Below are 21,998 nucleotides of genomic sequence, written 5' to 3'. Positions count from 1 at the left end.
TTAGGACATCTACTTTGTGCATGTCACAAGTCATTTTTCCAACAATTGTTTACAGACAGATTATTTCACTTACAATTTACTGTATAACAATTCCAGTGAGTCAGAAGTTGACATACACTAAGTTGAGTGTGCCTTTAAACAGCTTGGACAATTCCAGATAATTATGTCATGGCTTTAGAAGCTTCTGATAGGCTAATTGACATAATTTGAGTCAATTGGAGGTGTATCTGTAGATGTATTTCAAGGCCTACCTTAAAACTCAGTGCCTCTTTGCTTGACATCATGAGTAAAACAAAAGAAATCAGCCAAGACCTCAGAATTTTTTTTGTAGACCTCCACAAGTCTGGTTCATCCTTGGGAGCAATATCCAAATGCCTGAAGGTACCACGTTCATCTGTACAAACAATAGTACGCAAGTATAACCACCATGGGACCACGCATCCGTCATATCTCTCAGGAAGGAGACACATTCAGTCTCCTAGAGATGAACATAGTTTGGTGTGTGAAAAGTGCAAATCAATCACAGAACAGCAGCAAATTACCTTGTGAAGATGCTGGAGGAAACAGGTACAAAAGTATCTATATCCACAGTAAAACGATTCCTATATCGACATAACCTGAAAGGCCGCTCAGCAAGGAAGAAGCCACTGCTCCAAAACCGCCATAAAAAAGCCAGACTACGGTTTGCAACTGCATAGGGGTCACAAAGACCTTACGTTTTGGAGAAATGTCCTCTGGTCTGATGAAACAAAAATAGAACTGTTTGGCCATAACGACCATAGTTATGTTTGGAGGAAAATGGGGGAGGCTTGCAAGCAGAAGAACACCATACCAACCGTGAAACACGGGGGTGGCAGCATCATGTTGTGGGGGTGCTTTGCTGCAGGCGGGACTTGTGCACTTCACAAAATAAATGATATCATGAGAAAGGAAAATTATGTGAATATATTGAAGCAACATCTCAAGACATCAGTCAGGAAGATAAAGCTTGGTCGCAAATGGGTCTTCCAGATGGACAATGACCCCAAGCATACTTCCCAAGTTGTGGCAAAATGGCTTAAGGACAATAAAGTCAAGGTATTGGAATGGTAATCACAAAGCCCTGACCTCAATCCTATAGAAAATATGTGGGCAGAACTGAAAAAGCATGTGCAAGCAAGGAGGCCTACAAACCTGACTCAGTTACACCAGCTCTGTCAGGAGGAATGGAGGAAAATTCACCCTAATTGTGGGAAGCTTGTTGAAGGCTACCCAAAACGGTTGACCCAAGTTTAAATTAAGGCAATGCTACCAAATACTAATTGAGTGTATGTAAACTTCTGACCCACTGGGAATTAAATAAATCATTCTCTCAACTATTTTTCGGACATTTCATTATTAAAATTAAGTGGTGATCCTAACTTGATTTTTACTAGGATTAAATGCCAGGAATTGTGAAAATCTGAGTTTAAATGTATTTGGCTAAGGTCTATGTAAACTTCCGACATCAACTGTAAGGTAAGGCCATTCAACCGGAGTTGAAACCTGAGTGAGGTGCACATGTACAGTACATAAACAGATGCATGCGCCATATATTTGTGTGGTGGACACTTGATACGGTCACATGATATTTTTGTGGTATGTCACAAAATCATGTTACGACCACACATAGCAAAATAATGATATATAAAATGAATATTGATAAGTCTTGCTAAGTGGATGGGTCTCTACATAAGGTGTAAATGGTACAGCCAAATGGTTACTTGCATAGTAGCAATATCAGAAATAGATAGTGTCAATATAAATAAAATCATATACAGTATTTTCAAGAAGAATATCAGTGATAGACGAGGTAGTTATATGCATACAATCGGGGTAAAGTGGCTGAGCAGCAGGATAATTAATAGTAGCCATAAACGCATGCCATGTGTGTTAGGAGAGAGCCCGTTTCTGTCCTGCAGTTGACTTTGGTGCAGGGCATGAGATGTCCATAGCATCTTCATTGCAAAACTCCCTGATCTTCTCAAAAAGTTAAGTTTGTCTATCTGTGTCCAGTCCAGGTGGTGCTTGTACAGGCAGACCATCTATGGGAGGAAGGATGTCAGTGTTGGGACCAGGTTTCAGCTGCTGCGCGACAATCCAAACGCTCCTTGGCGACAACACCAGGCTCCAAAGCACCGAAGCTGTAAAACAGGGAATAACAACAACAACATAAAATCTGAAGACATTACAACCCTGCACAACATCAATTCACCTCCCAAGATAAGAAGAATAACCTCATACAATGCAATGAAAATTATTTTTACCTGAAGTGCTGGTACTGCTGGATCTTTACGGAGTCAGGTGTTGTTGCCAGCCATAGCTTTCCACCAGCACCGTACCATCCTCCAGTCCAACCAGCTGTGGGATGTTGACCCCTGTCTCTGTGCTGTCCTTCACAACACCAGCCATCTCAGACAATGTATTCACTCTGGTCTTTCTGAAGAGCTGCTTGATGAGGCCGAAGCACCAGCCAGTCGGGGGGCAAACTTGGTGTGGCCTGGCATCAGGAAGTGAAGGTCCAGACTGTGGTGGAGCTTGTGCATGGTCTGCCAGGCACAATACCAGAGCACAAACTTGTTCTTGTTTTGGCCACTGCAGTTAGGTCCCCACGTGTTTCCCCAACTCCGTAGTTGCTTAAGAAATTGATGACTGCACTGCTGCGTTTGCATGCTTGGGTCAGCTCTCTTTTTGATGGGAGGCATGAGACCATTGTCCTTGTGTGACTGGTTGAGGAGAGTCAGGCGTGTTCTACTGATGCTGAAAGACAAATATTTTAGAATTATTATACAATAAATGTGAAATGGCATTCAGAGATATCAATACACACAGTTCATACACGTAATGTTAGCTAGCTAGCCAGTCATCTAAGAGCAAGCTTTAACTAACAATACAAACGGATTGTCATAGCTAGCTAAAGTACAAATCAGTTCCCTGTTAGCTAGCAAGCCAGCCATCTAACCTCAGCTAACATTAGCTAGCTAACAACAAGCTTAAACTTAGGGTCTTTTGTTAAGACATGTCACATTAACTAGCTAGCTAAAAAATGAACTATAATCCCAATAGCAATACAAACTGATTGTCTTAGCTAGCTAAAGTTAACCAAATAGGTTAAATGTTAGCTAGCAAGGCAGTCATCGACCTCCAGCTGGCTAGCTAACAGCAAGCTTTAACTTGCAATGAAAACAACCTTCTGACAACATTAGAAACGTATAATATTTCAAACTGTAGCTAGATTCTTACCCGTATACATGGATGAAAGCATCACGGCAGACTGCAATCATTTTTATTAAAGAAGACGTCCTGTGTCGTTTCCATTTAGTTTGCACAGCTTGTTTGGTCCGTTGTGTTCCACCGATTTCAAAACTCAGTCAAGTTCTTCCGTGACTGTTGATCGCCGTTTCTTCCCCATCACTGTCATCCGAAGACTCTACAATGTCTTCTTCAATTATTATTTTTTAACCTAAATCAGGTGATTTCCTCATCGTCTGATTATTTTTTCAGTGTCAGAGAGAGTCAGCATGCCACGATGGTCCTCCAGAAAGTACTCCATCGCAACTTTTTCCCACTGATAAATTCAGGGCAGCAATGTTATTGAGAGAAGTAGCAACATATTTGCAGTTCTCCATGGCTAACGTTATATCTTTTGAAAAAACTACAGTTGAAAGGATTATCTATGCATAACAAGCAGCTGATTTTATAGACAACATGCTACACCGCAGACCAATCTGAAACACTGCTCACTATCTCAGCTTGCGGGAAAGTTCCTGACTTTTCTTTGGCTGAACCAACAAGGCTCGTAATTTAACAACTTTATTTATATTTACAAAATGGCATAAAGGTTTGTTATTAAGGCACATGAAAGTTCACATGTTTAAGAAGGCATTTCTGTCCAAAAACTCATTTTGATTAAAACCCTTTTTTATGTTCAGACGGCTCTCCTGTGAAGTCATGACTTGCGACATAAGCCTAGTTTCCTGAATCGGGTCACTGACATTTACTAGCTACACGTGGATAAAAATAGCTTTAGTGTGCCAGAATCAATTCCAGGTTGAATCATCACCCGTCGCTGGAAAAAAATAGATCACTGTCTTCCGTGAATGTTGGAGATGTGCGCATCTGCCAGTAAAGCCAAGATAAAATCAGAAGGCTTGGAACTCAAGAAATGGAGCCAAGGAAGTGTTTGTCAAACATTATAAGGAGACAAAATGGAGTATGTGGTCGGGAAACAAGCAGTGTTTTAAGTCCTCCATTGAAAGAGTGTTTTGATATCTTAACGTTGTAAAAAACTACACTCTGGTAGTGAGCTGGAACCTGACAGATGAAACATGTTTCCGACCCTATTCTGGAGTCACTGAAGCACACTATTAAGTATGCCAGGTGTTATAGAGAGGACTGGTAAAACAAAGGCTGAGAGAAAGATACGTATTAGCACAGGTACCAAACAGAAACATATGTCCCTTAACATGTCCTTTCTCCTGATGAAACCTAAGTGCCTGTGTGCATGTAACACACACCAACAACATCCTCACCCAGCCAGACAGCAAACAGCTAGAGTGCAATGGGACAATGACATTCCGGCCGGCCAAACCCTTCCCTACTTCATCAGTCTTAAAGTTATTGAAGGAAGCCCTCAAATTGAATAAAGAAGTTCTTGTAGACTGCTCCCAGCATGGCGGAAAACCTTGCGTCCTTGTGGCTAAACAACCATCAGGATTGTATTAATGTTCTTCGTCATCCCAGAGAATGAATCCTACTTCGACGCAACGGTGAACCCATCTCTATCGTCCCAGACTATGCCCCCAGCATTGGTCATAACCGTGCCGCTTTCAACGCTGTCAAGAGTCTGCTCCATGGACGGACTGACGTTAGGTATGGTGTGGCTTTTCCTGCACGGCTCCGTATAACATACAACGGCAGGAGAAAGACACACATAAGGCGACCTTTGTATAGGCAAATATTCTACCGAGGTTGTAGAGCCTCCAGCCCCGCCCTAAATGCCTTAGATAGCTATTTTGTCGCACCCTCCACACATGCAGAGAACTCCCCTGGCTTAACTGGTGTCTCCAGAGACGCAATCGCTCTCATAGTCACTCAATGCCTTGGTTTACCTCCACTATACTCACATCCTACCATACCCTTGTTTGTACATTATGCCCGGAATCTATTCTACCACGCCTAAAAATCTACTTCTTTTATTTATTTCCTCAGAAGACCCTGCCTCATGGCCACACAGTATTAGAGAGAGGGTAAACTTTCCGAGGACAAAGGAAATCCTTCCACCTCACAGAACTTAAGGTACGAACAAATTTCATGTTCCAGAGAAAGTGTAAAAGATCGGTGAAGAATCCAGCTACGAACTGGTCCGTTTTTCACAACTTGGGAAGCTTGACAGTGTGGCCACATTACCATAATGCTGTTTATATAATAGGCTCAGATATATGAGGTTTACATCTAATTGTTGTATAAGATGAATGAGTGAGCATGATACTGTTTGTATAATGGTGTAATATGATCGTGGACTGTTTAATGAAGAAAAATTCCCAATTGGATTTGAACTAAATCATAGGACCGCCCCTGGGACAGCCCTTTTCTGCCATTCCGAATAAATGATCAGCAGACCATGTTTTTCTCCATTAGGGGGGGGGGGGACAAAGGTTGTAGACCAAGATTACCTCAATTACGAGAGGGCTAAATGTGTAGAGCATTGCTGAATCTTTTTAACCATACCATTAGGTTAAACTCTTAGACTATCGATACCGACAGAATGAGAACAAGTCTTTGATACTAATTACTGGTCTGCAGCTAGGAATTCGGCATCATTGAACGCGAAGAACGACAACTGCCGAAACATCCATCCTATAACGAATGTCACTTTGAACTATCCCCTCTAACCAAGACAGAGAGAGAGAGAGGGAGAGAGAGACGGACAATTCTACAAAAGAAAGACTTTTCACCAGCGCTCTAGACGACACACTGAGCATAAATATATTGATTGATTGCAATTGTTCCCGAATGAGTGAGCGTTCAAGTGTAAGGGATTAGCATTTTAATTGTTATAATTAACTCTGTAGGGACTTCTTAGTCGACCCCCCATTGCCCCTTTGTCTAACAAGCCGCCATGCCGGTTCAGCCCTCTAGGGCATATTCTCATTTCATGTAACCATATTTACTGTTTGTTTATGCATTTCAGTGAATTACTTAGTTAGTAATAAATAAATGATTTAAGACAACTGATGTATGGATGACTCATAGTGAAGAGTGGATTCGTGCAGATAACCAACCATTTACGAAGTTTGGAATGAGACTAATGTGAGGTAAAATAAATAAATCATTAATCAGAAGACTATTGATCAGATATAAAAACATCTGAAAGGTTATATTGGGAAATTATAACTTTGTAATCTTAATACTTTCCTTGGTGCCCCAACTTCCTAGTTAATTACAGTTCCATGATTATTCAGTTTAAATCGAGTAACTAATTACAGAGAATCTTTGATAAAAACAAAGTCTTCAGTTTAATGATAGTAAAGACACAACACCACATTTGCACACACTGTACATATACTTTTTCTATTGTGTTACTGACTGTATGTTTGTTTATCCCATGTGTAACTCTGTTGTTGTTTTTGTCGCACTGCTTTGCTTTATCTTGGTCAGGTCGCAGTTGTGAATGAGAACTTGTTCTCAACTGGCCTACCTGGCTAAATAAAAGGTGAAATAAAATAAAATAGAGAGAATGTTCACCTTTTTGGCGACAGTCTATTTATTGATGGTACCCGTATCCAGAGTAGATAAAACACAGTTCTATTATTAGGTTACGCCATTTCTTTAAAGAAGTTGCTACTTAGTGGAATTGCTGTAAGATGCTATTTATAAAATGTTTTATACATTATTTTAAAAACAGTTTCGGGTTGTAAAGAAGTATTTCTTATTCATTTATTATGCGCAACTTCTTTTAAATCCTTCACTATTTCAGCAGGGCTTTCTACTTGACAGGTTTAGTGTTCCCCACCACAAACACATGTGTGGATATCTTTGTATGGGGATTAGTGGTTACCTTGTTCTATTAGGTGACTGGGGGGGGGGGGGTATTTTTCATACCAGACTTCGGAGTATTGTTTTTTTTTAATTATTGTATTTGCTATTTTTTGGAATGTTAAATCTTTAAATCACCCAGTGAAACGTAAAAGGGTGCTTTCTCATTTAAATCAACTCATTGTAAAACTATAGTAGCATCCATTTTAATTAGTAAAAACATACCTTTCACAATGTCAAGTGAAGAGATGAACTCAGCAGGCTGAACAGAAGTTCAATATTCCTAGATTCCATTTCTTTAGACACCTGCAATTGCATAGTTTTGTATTATCTTCATACTTACTTCATACTTTAGCCAGTTCCCATTATGCCCACCTACCTCCCATCTAGATTATATTTTTAAAGTGAACACATATCAAAAGGAGGCATAAGCATGATCAATATGGTATTAAACTCACACATTTCTGGATTCCCTGACCTCTATTAAGAACCAATGGGAAGAGAATTTAGGTGAACAACTTTCAGACGTAGCTTGGCAGAGTATGCTTCAGAGAATACATTCTTCATGTACATGTCGAAGACATGCTGTAATTAAATTTAAAATAGTTCATCAGCTGCATTGGTCAAAAGCAGAATTATCCAAGATTAGACCATAAATAGATCCCACTTGTGATTGATATAAGCAGGCTCATACTACTTTATTACACATGTTTTGGAAATGCCCGAAATTGACAGAATTTTGGATATCAATTTTTGAGATGTTTTCTAAGATACTGGAGAGACCTTTACTGCATTATTTGGAGTGGCACCACAGGAGGCCCCTCTAAACAGTTATATGAGCAAATGCCAGCATGTACTACTCTTCTAGCTAGATATTTTTATAATATTTAAAGTGGAAGGATCAGTTTCCTACTACTTTTAACCAGTGGATAAAGGAAGTTATGCAACATCTCAAACTACTCTGATAGGGGATCCGCAATTACATTTTATAATATCTGGCAACCTTTCCTATTCTTTCTAGAAGACATGGACCCAGGGGGGGGGGTTGATTTGGTAGGGGTCTGTGTGTGTTCTGCCGTTTATCTGTATTTTAAAAAATGCACATTTAAAAAAAAGAGGATTTAAAAAATATTTTTTATATGAACAACAAAAAGCCCAAGATGGCCTCGGTGGAGTATATCTAAAAAAATATTTGTGAGAGCTTGAAATTGATGTAACCTCTTGGAATTATTTGTCTTGGAGTTCGACATTTCAGTCGCTTTCATGCGTTTCAACCTTCTGATGAAACTGCTACATGCTTTGGTGTGCTGCTCAACAGCATTGAATTATATTGTCTACATGAATAGGCAGTTTGTTTGCCCTTGATCTGTGTAGCTTGTGAGCAGGGCCGTAGATACATATGGAGGACAATGAAGTACAGACCTCTGTAATAAAAAAATATATTAATAAATAGTCAGGATGTTGAGAGTTAGAATAGTAGAATGCACCATTTCTAAACTTGGCTGTGCATAAGCAGTTTTCTTGTTATGTCACTCACTGACATTTACCCAATAGTGTAAGTCCATGTCAGTGTAATAAATAAATTGTCGAGCCAGCTATTTAAACTTGCAGTAATCATGGCCGAATTACTGACTGGACACGTGCCCAGGGGCCCTGACCTCCAGGGGGCCCCCATTGATTTTGTTAGTCCCCCTCACTCACTCCTACTGCTCTCTCTTCGTCCGCCCACGTGTTCTCGCACACCCCGAGAGCTTCTGGTCAGCGGGGTGGTGGCACCGGGATCCTCATCTCTCCCAAGTGGTCATTCTCTCTTTCTCCCCTTACCCATCTGTCTATCGCCTCCTTTGAATTCCATGCTGTCACAGTTACCAGCCCTTTCAAGCTTAACATCCTTATCATTTATCGCCCTCCAGGTTCCCTCGGAGACTTCATCAATGAGCTTGATGCCTTGATAAGCTCCTTTCCTGAGGACGGCTCACCTCTCACAGTTCTGGGCGACTTTAACCTCCCCACGTCTACCTTTGACTCATTCCTCTCTGCCTCCTTCTTTCCACTCCTCTCCTCTTTTGACCTCACCCTCTCACCTTCCCCCCCTACTCACAAGGCAGGCAATACGTTTGACCTCATCTTTACTAGATGCTGTTCTTCCACTAACCTCATTGCAACTCCCCTCCAAGTCTCCGACCACTACCTTGTATCCTTTTCCCTCTCGCTCTCATCCAACACCTCCCACACTGCCCCTACTCGGATGGTATCGCGCCGTCCCAACCTTCGCTCTCTCTCCCCCGCTACTCTCTCCTCTTCCATCCTATCATCTCTTCCCTCCGCTCAAACCTTCTCCAACCTATCTCCTGATTCTGCCTCCTCAACCCTCCTCTCCTCCCTCTCTGCATCCTTTGACTCTCTATGTCCCCTATCCTCCAGGCCGGCTCGGTCCTCCCCTCCCGCTCCGTGGCTCGATGAATCATTGCGAGCTCACAGAACAGGGCTCCGGGCAGTCGAGCGGAAATGGAGGAAAACTCGCCTTCCTGCGGACCTGGCATCCTTTCACTCCCTCCTCTCTACATTTTCCTCCTCTGTCTCTGCTGCTAAAGCCACTTTCTACCACGCTAAATTCCAAGCATCTGCCTCTAACCCTAGGAAGCTCTTTGCCACCTTCTCCTCCCTCCTGAATCCCCCCCCCCTCCTCCCTCTCTGCAGATGACTACGTCAACAATTTTGAAAAGAAGGTTGACGACATCCGATCCTCGTTTGCTAAGTCAAACGACACCGCTGGTTCTGCTCACACTGCCCTACCCTGTGCTCTGACCTCTTTCTCCCCTCTCTCTCCAGATGAAATCTCGCGTCTTGTGACGGCCGGCCGCCCAACAACCTGCCCGCTTGACCCTATCCCCTCCTCTCTTCTCCAGACCATTTCCGGAGACCTTCTCCCTTACCTCACCTCGCTCATCAACTCATCCCTGACCGCTGGCTACGTCCCTTCCGTCTTCAAGAGAGCGAGAGTTGCACCCCTTCTGAAAAAACCTACACTCGATCCCTCCGATGTCAACAATTACAGACCAGTATCCCTTCTTTCTTTTCTCTCCAAAACTCTTGAACGTGCCGTCCTTGGTCAGCTCTCCCGCTATCTCTCTCTGAATGACCTTCTTGATCCAAATCAGTCAGGTTTCAAGACTAGTCATTCAACTGAGACTGCTCTCCTCTGTATCACGGAGGCGCTCCGCACTGCTAAAGCTAACTCTCTCTCCTCTGCTCTCATCCTTCTAGATCTATCGGCTGCCTTCGATACTGTGAACCATCAGATCCTCCTCTCCACCCTCTCAGAGTTGGGCATCTCCGGCGCGGCCCACGCTTGGATTGTGTCCTACCTGACAGGTCGCTCCTACCAGGTGGCGTGGCGAGAATCTGTCTCCTCACCACGCGCTCTCACCACTGGTGTCCCCCAGGGCTCTGTTCTAGGCCCTCTCCTATTCTCGCTATACACCAAGTCACTTGGCTCTGTCATAACCTCACATGGTCTCTCCTATCATTGCTATGCAGACGACACACAACTAATCTTCTCCTTTCCCCCTTCTGATGACCAGGTGGGGAATCGCATCTCTGCATGTCTGGCAGACATATCAGTGTGGATGACGGATCACCACCTCAAGCTGAACCTCGGCAAGACGGAGCTGCTCTTCCTCCCGGGGAAGGACTGCCCGTTCCATGATCTCGCCATCACGGTTGACAACTCCATTGTGTCCTCCTCCCAGAGCGCTAAGAACCTTGGCGTGATCCTGGACAACACCCTGTCGTTCTCAACCAACATCAAGGCGGTGGCCCGTTCCTGTAGGTTCATGCTCTACAACATCCGCAGAGTACGACCCTGCCTCACACAGGAAGCGGCGCAGGTCCTAATCCAGGCACTTGTCATCTCCCGTCTGGATTACTGCAACCCGCTGTTGGCTGGGCTCCCTGCCTGTGCCATTAAACCCCTTCAACTCATCCAGAACGCCACAGCCCGTCTGGTGTTCAACCTTCCCAAGTTCTCTCACGTCACCCCGCTCCTCCGTTCTCTCCACTGGCTTCCAGTTGAAGCTCGCATCCGCTACAAGACCATGGTGCTTGCCTACGGAGCTGTGAGGGGAACGGCACCTCAGTACCTCCAGGCTCTGATCAGGCCCTACACCCAAACAAGGGCACTGCGTTCATCCACCTCTGGCCTGCTCGCCTCCCTACCACTGAGGAAGTACAGCTCCCGCTCAACCCAGTCAAAACTGTTCGCTGCTCTGGCCCCCCAATGGTGGAACAAACTCCCTCACGACGCCAGGACAGCGGAGTCAATCACCACCTTCCGGAGACACCTGAAACCCCACCTCTTTAAGGAATACCTAGGATAGGATAAGTCATCCCTCTCACCCCCCCCTTAAGATTTAGATGCACTATTGTAAAGTGACTGTTCCACTGGATGTCATAAGGTGAATGCACCAATTTGTAAGTCGCTCTGGATAAGAGCGTCTGCTAAATGACTTAAATGTAAATGTAAATGTAAATATCACATTAAAATGGCATAACTCATGGCAAAATGTGTAGAATTGTTGGAAATTAGCTATTAAAACTGCTAAAATATTAACCCCATCGGACCTCACTAAAACTCAGATCCTGGCTACGGCCCTTGTGAATTCACAGTGAGTCTTACGTGTTATATGCTTTCACTTTGTGAAGGAAACGTCAGCTAAATTCAATCTGCTAACGTTAAAATGTGATAGCAATAGACCTAAATACAGTCAACAACACAGGGGTATATAGAATCAGTATAAAGTGGTTTTCATTTCCAAACCTCTTCAAAGTGAACAGATTCTTCTCCTGTGCCCACCTAGCCTGCACTCTGGAAAACCAACAACCCCACTGAGTACATCAAGGTCCTGTAGTGCTAACCTGGAGGGATGAGGAGAGAAGTCCCTCCAACACACACCATGCTTACGGTTAGTGATCCATGTTTCACACCAAAGTACCGGAGGATCACAGGCACCAGAAGCCTTGTACAGGGAACACAGAGCTAATTGCAATGTTCCTGGTATGGGGCTCTGAGTAGTGAAGCGTTGCAGACATTAAAGAGGACGAAAGCGAGGTGGCACGGAGGGAGTATAAAGGTGTATTGCTGTGGCTCCGCTCCATTGTGTTTTTATTCCAGACCCAACTCAGAACCTGTCTCTGCTTCCCTCTCTCCCTTCCTGTGGCCACAGCACAGCATTTACATAATTCACAAGCCCAGCACATCCTGCCCACAACCAACCACAGAGACATGGTTGGAATACAGGAAGACCCAACAAAACACACTGGAGTCAATTCAGTCGGATCAGTTTAAATAGAGGGAGTCTGTGGACTCCACAGTGGGGAGGAAAATCACTAGTCCCAAAAGAGAGAGCATCGTGGACTCCAGTGAAAGGCCCGGCGAGAGAGAGCATCAATACAAATCCTCCAATTTAATTAATTAAATCGGACTGTTCAGATCAATCTTTCCAATTCATTTGTGAAGACTGTGTATTCCCTATGCGCCTGACATTCTGAAGGAGGTTTATTTCATGGGTATTGGGTAATATTTCTTAGTTCTCCGTCCAAGGCTGTTTTGGGGACAGTTCGAGTCCATTCCAAACAGATGTTATTTAAGGATCATTCTCTTGTTTCCGGGGCGATGGCACTATTTTCCTTTGACTAAGCATATTTCAAAATAGTGTTCCTCCCAGGGGCCTAGTGTGCATTGATCACCACATGAAAGGCAATTATTTGTATTACTGGAAAGAGATGAAGAAATCAATTATATCCACAGCTATGCCATCTCTTTTCCTCAGAAAAGATTAACAGCATCTACACCATTAAACAACTCTGTATCTCAAGGTTCCTAATACTTTCCATCAGAAAAGGATGAACCAAAAAAGAAAGAAAGACGATGCATGGCACAAGGCCAAACTGTTATTTTTTTCAACTGAGAAGTCAAGTTTCTTTTTCAATGTATAGTATGTAAGGGGACAATCTACTTTTGTATAGTATGAGCTATGAAAGCACAGTATATGTGCTCTATGAAGAGCAAACATAGTACACACGCTACATGAAGCAGCCATACTAAAAACGAGACTTTCCTGACTACGATAGTAATCTATGGTGCTATCTATGGTCTCCACAGAGAAATGAACCATGGGCATTTAGAGCAGCATCTTGCCCTGCCTACCCAAATTCATTAAACAAATTAGCATTATGTTAATACACTAATAAGGGTCATTTAAAGTTAGATGAAGAGGAAAAGTGGGCCAGCGAGGTGGGCCCGACGTGGTCGACGCCACCGACCTATGGCACCGCCCCCAAGGCGTGAGACATGGCCAGACTGGTTAAGCATACAGGGTTCTGTTGGAGATCAATGTCAAAATGCTGCTGTGTCTCTCCTGCTGGGGGTTCCATGTGTGCGCCACAGCAGGTGTGTGCCTAAGTTGAAAAGCAGAGCACACAAAGAAAATGTAGAAGTAAAATGAAAAATATTTGAGATATTAAAGCTAGAATCTTTCATTTTTCTCGGCGCACTGTTGCTCCTAAATAAAATTACACACAGCAATCTCGCACAGCTAAATATTTGGGCAGATATGAGAGTAAAAGGGTTGCACTGTAGAGTCCTGCTAGTGTTAGGAAGACCTCATATGACAGCCCCTGGCAGTTGCTTATAACATACATTCTGCTGTCATGATAAGGCCGAATCATGCATTGCATTTCATAGAGAATAGAAAATTAAACCTTTCATAAGTTAGTGCTGGAAGCCCTGAATGTTGTGGTTTCATTCAAAGCCATTTTCAAATTAAGCCCCATTGAGTTATTTATTAACTACAGCGCTGGGTTTGACAGCACACCATAACGGCACACACAACTCCTTTTAAAATCACCCAATTTACCAAATTATTTCACTAGTCATGTCACAATGACAATATTTGACCAAATTAGAATTAGTCTGCACACAGGGGTCATTGGCCATCATCAAGAACACCCCAAAAAAAACACTGAACCTCTTGGCAACAGCATAAAAAACTTGGACTGAGAGCCACAAGGTAGTCGGTTCAAATCCTGTGCAGGACAACCATCGAATTTGCTACATTAGTGTTAATAGTGGGATGCTGCAATGAGGCCATCAGAGATGTGCCCAGGCATGAGTCACATTACCTTAGTACAACCCCAGAAATCTGTTCAATGGAGGCCTATTGGTATTATGTGTAGATGTTGTATTGCACATACTGTCACAAGAAGCTGTCTGAAACTAGGCAGGGATGGGCCTGGTTGATCCTGATATGGGAGATGGAAAGCTACTGGAAGTGGGGTTGGAGGGCCAGTAGGGTAAACTCTTCCCTCTGGTCTAAAGGAGACCCAAATGCCCCAGGGCAGTGATTGGGTGAGGTCACTTCCTTCAAATGGTTCCATCCCTCGAATGAGACATAGCACCCAAGATCTGACTCTGTGAAAATAGGGGTCCTGGCTTATTTCCAATACCATAATACTATTTGGGGATGAATGAACTAGCTCCCACTTGGTTCATTCAACCCCTCCACTATCCTTCGCTCGGCAACTCTTCCCCAGGGTCGTTGTTATTTAATTTTAAATCGTTCTCTGATTTAAAAAAAAATACCTTTCTAAAACTAAGCCAGTCAGTTAAAAATAAACATTTTTTTTTTACAATGAAGACCGAAACCGGTCAAACCCTGACGACGTTATAGCCTAAATGTATTCTCAGGCAACTCCCATTGTAAACTAAAGCTTGAATAAATTAATACTAGACACTTATGTATCATTATTTAGGTTGCTGTATCAATTAAGTCACTTGACAATGCACCACGTTGCAACTTCAACCAACCTGCCTGATACTTAATTATTAAGCTACAGTGAGATCTCCCCACAAAGTAGAATTTTCAGTAGGCTACAGTGACAGATGAAGCCATCAGCTTCGAAAGCTAGCAAAATCAGACAGACATGAGTGTCATTAATTATACAACCACAAAGCGGTGCACAGAAAAAAATATTGCAACAAGATTCAAACTCAGCTGGGACATCGCAGACGACATGTCACTTAAGAAATAATTTTAAAAAACTTGTGGCTTGAGTAATTTCCCATGAACTCTCGCCACTGAATGTGTCCTCCGCCACCCCACTCACTTTTAATCGTATCGCTGTCAAGTACTTTTGAATATCTCCCCCTCTGCGTGTGTGTAAGTGTAGCCTACTTCTCCATGTGTGCATAACTACACAGTGTGTCAAGAGAGCAATAAATAGGCAAGGGTGAAAGTCATAAATACGGGGGATAAATAATAAGTAGTAGAAGACACCAGATGTAGCCGATCAGAGCTGCAGAAGCAGACGCCCAGCAGGCTTAAGAACACAGAAGGGATTCCTCTGTAACTCCAAACTGAAAAGAGGAATGTGACTGGTAATCTAAAGCAACATAATTATATTAAAAATGAACTAGAATGCAACACGTACCTTGAAATCCAAAGGAGAAAAAGAACCCCGGGATCCAAATTGTGTTTATCCAGAAAGAATTCATGTTGTCCTCGTCAGCTCCAAAACCTCTCCTGACAGTCAATGTATTTCAAGTGCAGGTCTCGTGCAATAATTTCGTGAGCAGGCAGTATTGTTTTTTGGTAGAAATGATGCTCAGAGGGCGTATAGCTCGAAGGCTATGTCCTAATGCTGCAGAGCACTATACTATACATCTCAAGTGCTCCTGTGCTAAACGCATCCTTTTTTGAAATCACGAATAGTTGTGCGCTTTCAGCGCTTGCCTCTCCTGGTCGTCACTGTCACCTAGTGGTTAAGCAAGTACCTAGAAAATCACAAGTTGGACATCATATTCTGATTATTGATAAGGATACGGACTCATGCTGAACGGGGGAGTCTTCCAGTCAGCCTATGTTCCATCTGGGTTTATTGTTCAATTTATTTTTTCTTTAATTTTTTAAAGCAACGCTGTATGGATCGAAGGTCACATGAGTGCCTGTCTTCTAGAATAGCATTCTGAAACATTGCATAACATCTGACATGACCTGTTAAATTTGATGAATGATTTCACATCTGACATAATCTAATGAATGTGTGTCTCAGTGTCTAGAGCCATGTACATGCTTCCATGATCTAGTTTGCCTATGACCACCAATGGAGCTACTCCAGCCATTACTTCCATTACTTTTTTAATAAAGGTGAAAAAAAGAAGAAAAAAAAAACTTTCCAGGTCTCTCTGATGCATAGGCCACTACAAAATCAAGAAAAGAAATCAGGACAAATGCACACAATTACAGTTATTACAACAACTTAATCCAGATTGATTCTCTCGTTGCATGTGATGTGCAACCTGTGATAACAATACCATTATTTTCAAAATAACCCTTCAACACCTCACCAGCCACACAGCAGTCCTCAAGAGAGGAATGACCTTTAGCTACCCTCTGTAAAAAAAAACTATGAAAAAGGTCTGTGGAATACTAATAGTGACATTTGGTAAGACACTTCTTCATTCAGCCTGCAGGCAAGGTGAGGGCAGGCTGTTTGTAAAGACACAAGACTAATCAAAGTCCAGGGGCCCTACTCACTAGAAAATGGCCTGTGAGAGAGAGGACTGAGAGGGAGAAGGGGACAGGGAGGGAGGGAAGGAAGTGTTTCCTCTTTAACATGCTCTATCTCTCTCTCTCTCTCTCTACTGCCAGCCCAATTACGGTCCTCTCCTCTACCGTTGTACATGTCCACGACTGACAGCAAGGTCAATCCAGACGAATCCTGCATATTCATTCAGCGTGGCAACCCTGTCTTTGTTTGTAATCAAGTATTGTTTTTTCTTCCTGAATCTTACTGGATTTTATTGTGATGGCAATGAGAGCAGATGCTGCCTGAACGTGTCGTTGTATTCCCTCTTCCACAGCTCAGTCTCCTCTTGTCAACCCCGGTGAGCTAAATGACTGGTGTTGCTGAATTCAATTATGCTCAGATCCTAGTCACTTGTTAAGTATGAATGCCAAAGACATTACAGCTTCAATAATTGAAAAGAAAAACAAAAGTGGCTCAGGAGGATGTCTGGATGTGATGCGTAACACCTTATTGAATATTGTTCTCTACCTGTTACACACCACCATGTGAACCAGAAGCTTTTCATGATGCATGTTCTGCTAGAGAACCCTTGTGTGTACACAATTCACATTCAAGGCTGAATGGCATTTCTGTTACTGTCTGATATAGTAATCAATGAGATCCCTGCAGTCTAGCATGCAAAGCCAAACGGTACCCCGTTAGAATGTATTTAAGAGCAGCATGTAAGAGCAACGGGATGTCAAATTGTCATAATTCTCAATTGTCTGTATACATTATTTCTTTCAGCAACAACTCTCACATGGTTTGTCATTTCATTGGGATATTTAATTGAAGACATGCAGGTCGCAGTGAATAACCATGAGGCCGCCACAACTCGCCTGCTCAACTCAAACATGCCATGTGACACAATGTGAAATGTATGAAATAGTGTGTTTCTCATGGCAATGCCTGTTATCTGTGTGCAGATAAAAGTATAAACTCCATACTTTAATTTGTATGGGTTACCTTCGGACGAGTCCCGTGACGCTTGTGGGGGTCATGGGGCAAAATGGAGAACACTTGTGACAGTATCCCCTTTCCAAAGTGGGGTTTTAGTTTGTAGCCCAAATGTTTCTGACACCACAGACAGAAGTTGGCACATCTGCGTTGCCGACTTCAGGCCAAACCATTTTGGACGGTACAGAAGATGTCGAGATGTCTCGTGGTCTGACAAAAATCGCTATAGCTCGCCACCTTCCACTGTAGATGCGGGAGACCGGCATAGGCGGATGTAGTGAATTGAGATGCAGCCCATGCAAAGAAATATGGCTAGTTTAAGCTGACGGATTTTGTTATGTTACACGGGTGAGTCAATAGACTTTTAAGGATTAAGTAGTGATTGTAGGCTCATTAAGAGTACATATTGGGCTAATATAGTGCCTGCCTTAAAAAGCTAAATATTTGTTTTATATAGTCTGTGTACTCTGTTGTTTGGAAGAAAGTTGATTTTAAAAACTAATCGAAATACCAAAACCTTCTCTTTGAACGCAAATAGGAAGAAGAAGAATCTAAAAAAAAGCTGCCATGATTGGGATAGTCTCAAAAACGCAGGACAATATTTTTAGCCCCTCCCACGATTACCCCTCTAAGGCCGGGGACCTAGCTGTAGGAAAACAGATGGACACATTCAGATGAGCTGCATCCGTCAAATGAAAGACTGTTTGTGTGGGTTTTTTGGGACAATCATCTTCGTTGTCGTTCATCCGGCTGTGGATAAAGCATTAGCTCCATCCGAAAATGTCGGACACAAAATCCCAAAGTGTCTACTATTTTTTTTGGGGTCCCTCCATATTTCTTCCATTCACAACAAATACAGGCTCAGTGTGACGAATGCCTGAATGCAATTTGAGTGGCAACTTTTTGAGGGGGTGTGAACAAAATGCTTGGACTTGTGGAAGACTGGCCATAGTGCAGGAGTCCAGAGTACTGCTGGTTTTCTGTTCTGCCTGATAATTAATTGTACACACCTGGTGTCCCAGGTCTAAATCAGTCCCTGATTAGGTGAAGAATCTGAAAAGCAGAGGAACAGGCTTTTGAGTCGACTGAAAGGAACACTCAATAGAGGGTTAAGGGCTTTTTTTCTTTAAGACCATTTATCTTAAGACTTTTTCACTGACTATGCTTCCCCAAATATTCATCTTTGAGTAATGACAAATTACAGTAGGTTTTTCCATATTATAATTGGTTTCAGCAGCAATTCCTTCACAGCCTACTTCAATCATTGGAATAAGGATAGCCTGAAACTGCATGCAGACAATTCCATCAAGTTAGACATTAAGGAAAAACGAATTAACGTGGAGTCAGTCGAGCACTACATGTTAGTCCAGAGTAGATCGATAGCCTTGATGAACTCTGTTTGAGTTGAGTATTCAGTGCTGTTTGAAAGACATATGGAAAAATAAGCCACTGGATTGCTGCACATTGAAAGCACATTCCTTCTGTCAGAACTAGTGGCACTAAACATAAAAGGCTACTGTGATCAGGCTAAATCTTTCCCACAGACACCCCTTCAGAGAGCAATGAGGAAGAGACGCATGTAAGTCGTCTGAGGCTCTTTCAAAGACACTTTGTACTTCCTAGGACTGGGATAGTGTCTCTGACAGGCCTGTAATCCTCATATTACTAATCTTTGGAAAGGGACATGTCAATTCAAATAAATACCTAGAAGGATTGTCAGTTACTGTAAAAAAAAAAGTAACATGGAGTTTTGCTATTTTTCCTACTGAATATTATGGATCACAATTAGAATATTCACAACATTTAGCCATGACACATACAAGGACTTACTCCTGATAGTATTTTGATTGAAAGCAGTATAAATGAGACAGACTCACAGGAGCATCTAATCCCAATTCAGTCTGGTGAATATCTGATGGTATTTCCAATCCTAATGTGTATGTTTTATAAAAAACAACCTTAAGGATGGATCTTAATTCATGCCATTACTGTATGAGACCTGTGTCATATTCATAATGATTTGGGATGCTATGATTACGACATAAACGACACAGCTTGCTATCAAATTATACTGCAGGAAACAGCAATTTAGGTTAGATTTGACATGAAATGGCACCCTAACCTGGGTAACTGTCTGTTTGTGCCATCATGCCACTACTTGCCATTCCTTGTCATACCAAGTTCAGGTGCTGTACACAACAACACCCTAATGCGTCACACTAACGTTGGGTACAACTGAACAATAAAGATTCCGTGGGTACCATTAGCCAGGTCCCATATCTGTTTGTGCTATCAGTCTGGTACCCATGTTTGACATTTCATTTTATTTTATTTATAAATTATTTTACCAGGTAAGTTGACTGAGAACACATTCTAATTTATAGCAACAGCCTGGGGAATAGTTGCAGGGGAGAGGAGGGGGGATGAATGAGCCAATTGGAAGCTGGGGATGATTAAGTGGCCATGATGGTATGAGGGACAGATTGGAAATTTAGCCAGGACACCAGGGTTAACACACCTACTCTTACGACAACTGCCTTGGGATCTTTTAGTGACCAAAGTTAATCAGGACACCCGTTTAACATCCCATCTGAAAGACGGCACCCTACACAGGGTAATGTCCCTAGTCTCTGCCCTGGGGCCCTACCAGGACAAACAACCCGCTTTGCTTTAGAGGCAAGCCAACAGTGGGATGTAGTGTGGTATGTTGCTGACATAAATATATATACATATACAGTGGGGAGAACAAGTATTTGATACACTGCCGATTTTGCAGGTTTTCCTACTTACAAAGCATGTAGAGGTCTGCAATTTTTTTATCATAGGTACACTTCAACTGTGAGAGATGGAATCTAAAACAAAAATCCAAAAATCACATTGTATGATTTTTAAGTAATTAATTAGCATTTTATTGCATGACATAAGTATTTGATCACCTACCAACCATTAAGAATTCTGGCACTCACAGACCTGTTAGTTTTTCTTTAAGAAGCCTTCCTGTTCTCCACTCATTACCTGTATTAACTGCACCTGTTTGAACTCGTCACCTGTATAAAAGACACCTGTCCACACACTCAATCAAACAGACTCCAACCTCTCCACAGTGGCCAAGACCAGAGAGCTGTGTAAGGACATCAGGGATAAAATTGTAGACCTTCACAAGGCTGGGATGGGCTACAGGACAATAGGCAAGCAGCTTGGTGAGAAGGCAACAACTGTTGGCGCAATTATTAGAAAATGGAAGAAGTTCAAGATGACGGTCAATCACCCTCAGTCTGGGGTTCCATGCAAGATCTCACCTCGTGGGGCATCAATGATCATGAGGAAGGCAAGGGATCAGCCCAGAACTACACGGCAGGACCTGGTCAATGACCTGAAGAGAGCTAGGACCACAGTCTCAAAGAAAACCATTAGTTACACACTACGCCGTCATGGATTAAAATCCTGCAGAGCTCGCTAGGTCCCCCTGCTCAAGCCAGCGCATGTCCAGGCCTGCCTGAAGTTTGCCAATGACCATCTGGATGATCCAGAGGAGGAATGGGAGAAGGTCATGTGGTCTGATGAGACAAAAATAGAGCTTTTTGGTCTAAACTCCACTCGCCATGTTTGGAGGAAGAAGAAGGATGAGTACAACCCCAAGAACACCATCCCAACCGTGAAGCATGGAGGTGGAAACATCATTCTTTGGGGATGCTTTTCTGCAAAGGGGACAGGACGACTGCACCGTATTGAGGGGAGGATGGATGGGGCCATGTATCGCAAGATCTTGGCCAACAACCTCCTTCCCTCAGTAAGAGCATTGAAGACTGGTCGTGGCTGGGTCTTCCAGCATGACAACGACCCGAAACACACAGCCAGGGCAACTAAGGAGTGGCTCCGTAAGAAGCATCTCAAGGTCCTGGAGTGGCCTAGCCAGTGTCCAGACCTGAACCCAATAGAAAATCTTTGGAGGGAGCTAAAAGTCCGTATTGCCCAGCGACAGCCCCAAAACCTGAAGGATCTCGAGAAGGTCTGTATGGAGGAGTGGTCCAAAATCCCTGCTGCAGTGTGTGCAAAACTTGGTCAAGAACTACAGGAACGTATAGATCTCTGTAATTGCAAACAAAGTTTATGTACCAAATATTAAGTTCTGCTTTTCTGATGTATCAAATACTTATGTCATGCAAATTAATTACTTAAAAATCATACAATGTGATTTTCTGGATTTTTGTTTCAGATTCCGTCTCACAGTTGAAGTGTACCTATGATAAAAATTACAGACCTCTACATGCTTTTAAGTAGGAAAACCTGCAAAATCGGCAGTGTATCAAATACTTGTTCTCCCCACTGTATATATATTTTTACCTTTATTTAACTCT

At 42.7% G+C, this 21,998-nt stretch overlaps 1 protein-coding gene across 2 annotated transcripts in view; it reads right to left on the bottom strand.

Annotated features, from left to right (window-relative positions):
- LOC124005681 (limbic system-associated membrane protein-like) overlaps positions 1 to 21,998 on the bottom strand; it is a 1,049,544-nt gene that overhangs the window by 466,997 nt on the left and 560,549 nt on the right. Inside the window, exon 1 of one of the 2 annotated variants that reach the window (XM_046315130.1) lies at positions 15,547 to 15,806. The exons of the other annotated variant lie outside the window; for it this stretch is intronic. Coding sequence (XP_046171086.1) covers positions 15,547 to 15,610 — 64 coding nt within the window. The 5' untranslated portion in view covers positions 15,611 to 15,806. Of the gene's footprint in view, positions 1 to 15,546; positions 15,807 to 21,998 lie in introns of those variants that run through there. 2 annotated transcript variants of the gene reach the window in all.

The sequence above is a fragment of the Oncorhynchus gorbuscha genome, linkage group LG19 (assembly GCF_021184085.1).
Source record: "Oncorhynchus gorbuscha isolate QuinsamMale2020 ecotype Even-year linkage group LG19, OgorEven_v1.0, whole genome shotgun sequence".
Classification (NCBI taxonomy): Eukaryota; Metazoa; Chordata; class Actinopteri; order Salmoniformes; family Salmonidae; genus Oncorhynchus; species Oncorhynchus gorbuscha.
Note: the sequence above shows the minus strand (reverse complement) of the source record. Positions and strands in the feature narration are given on the sequence as shown.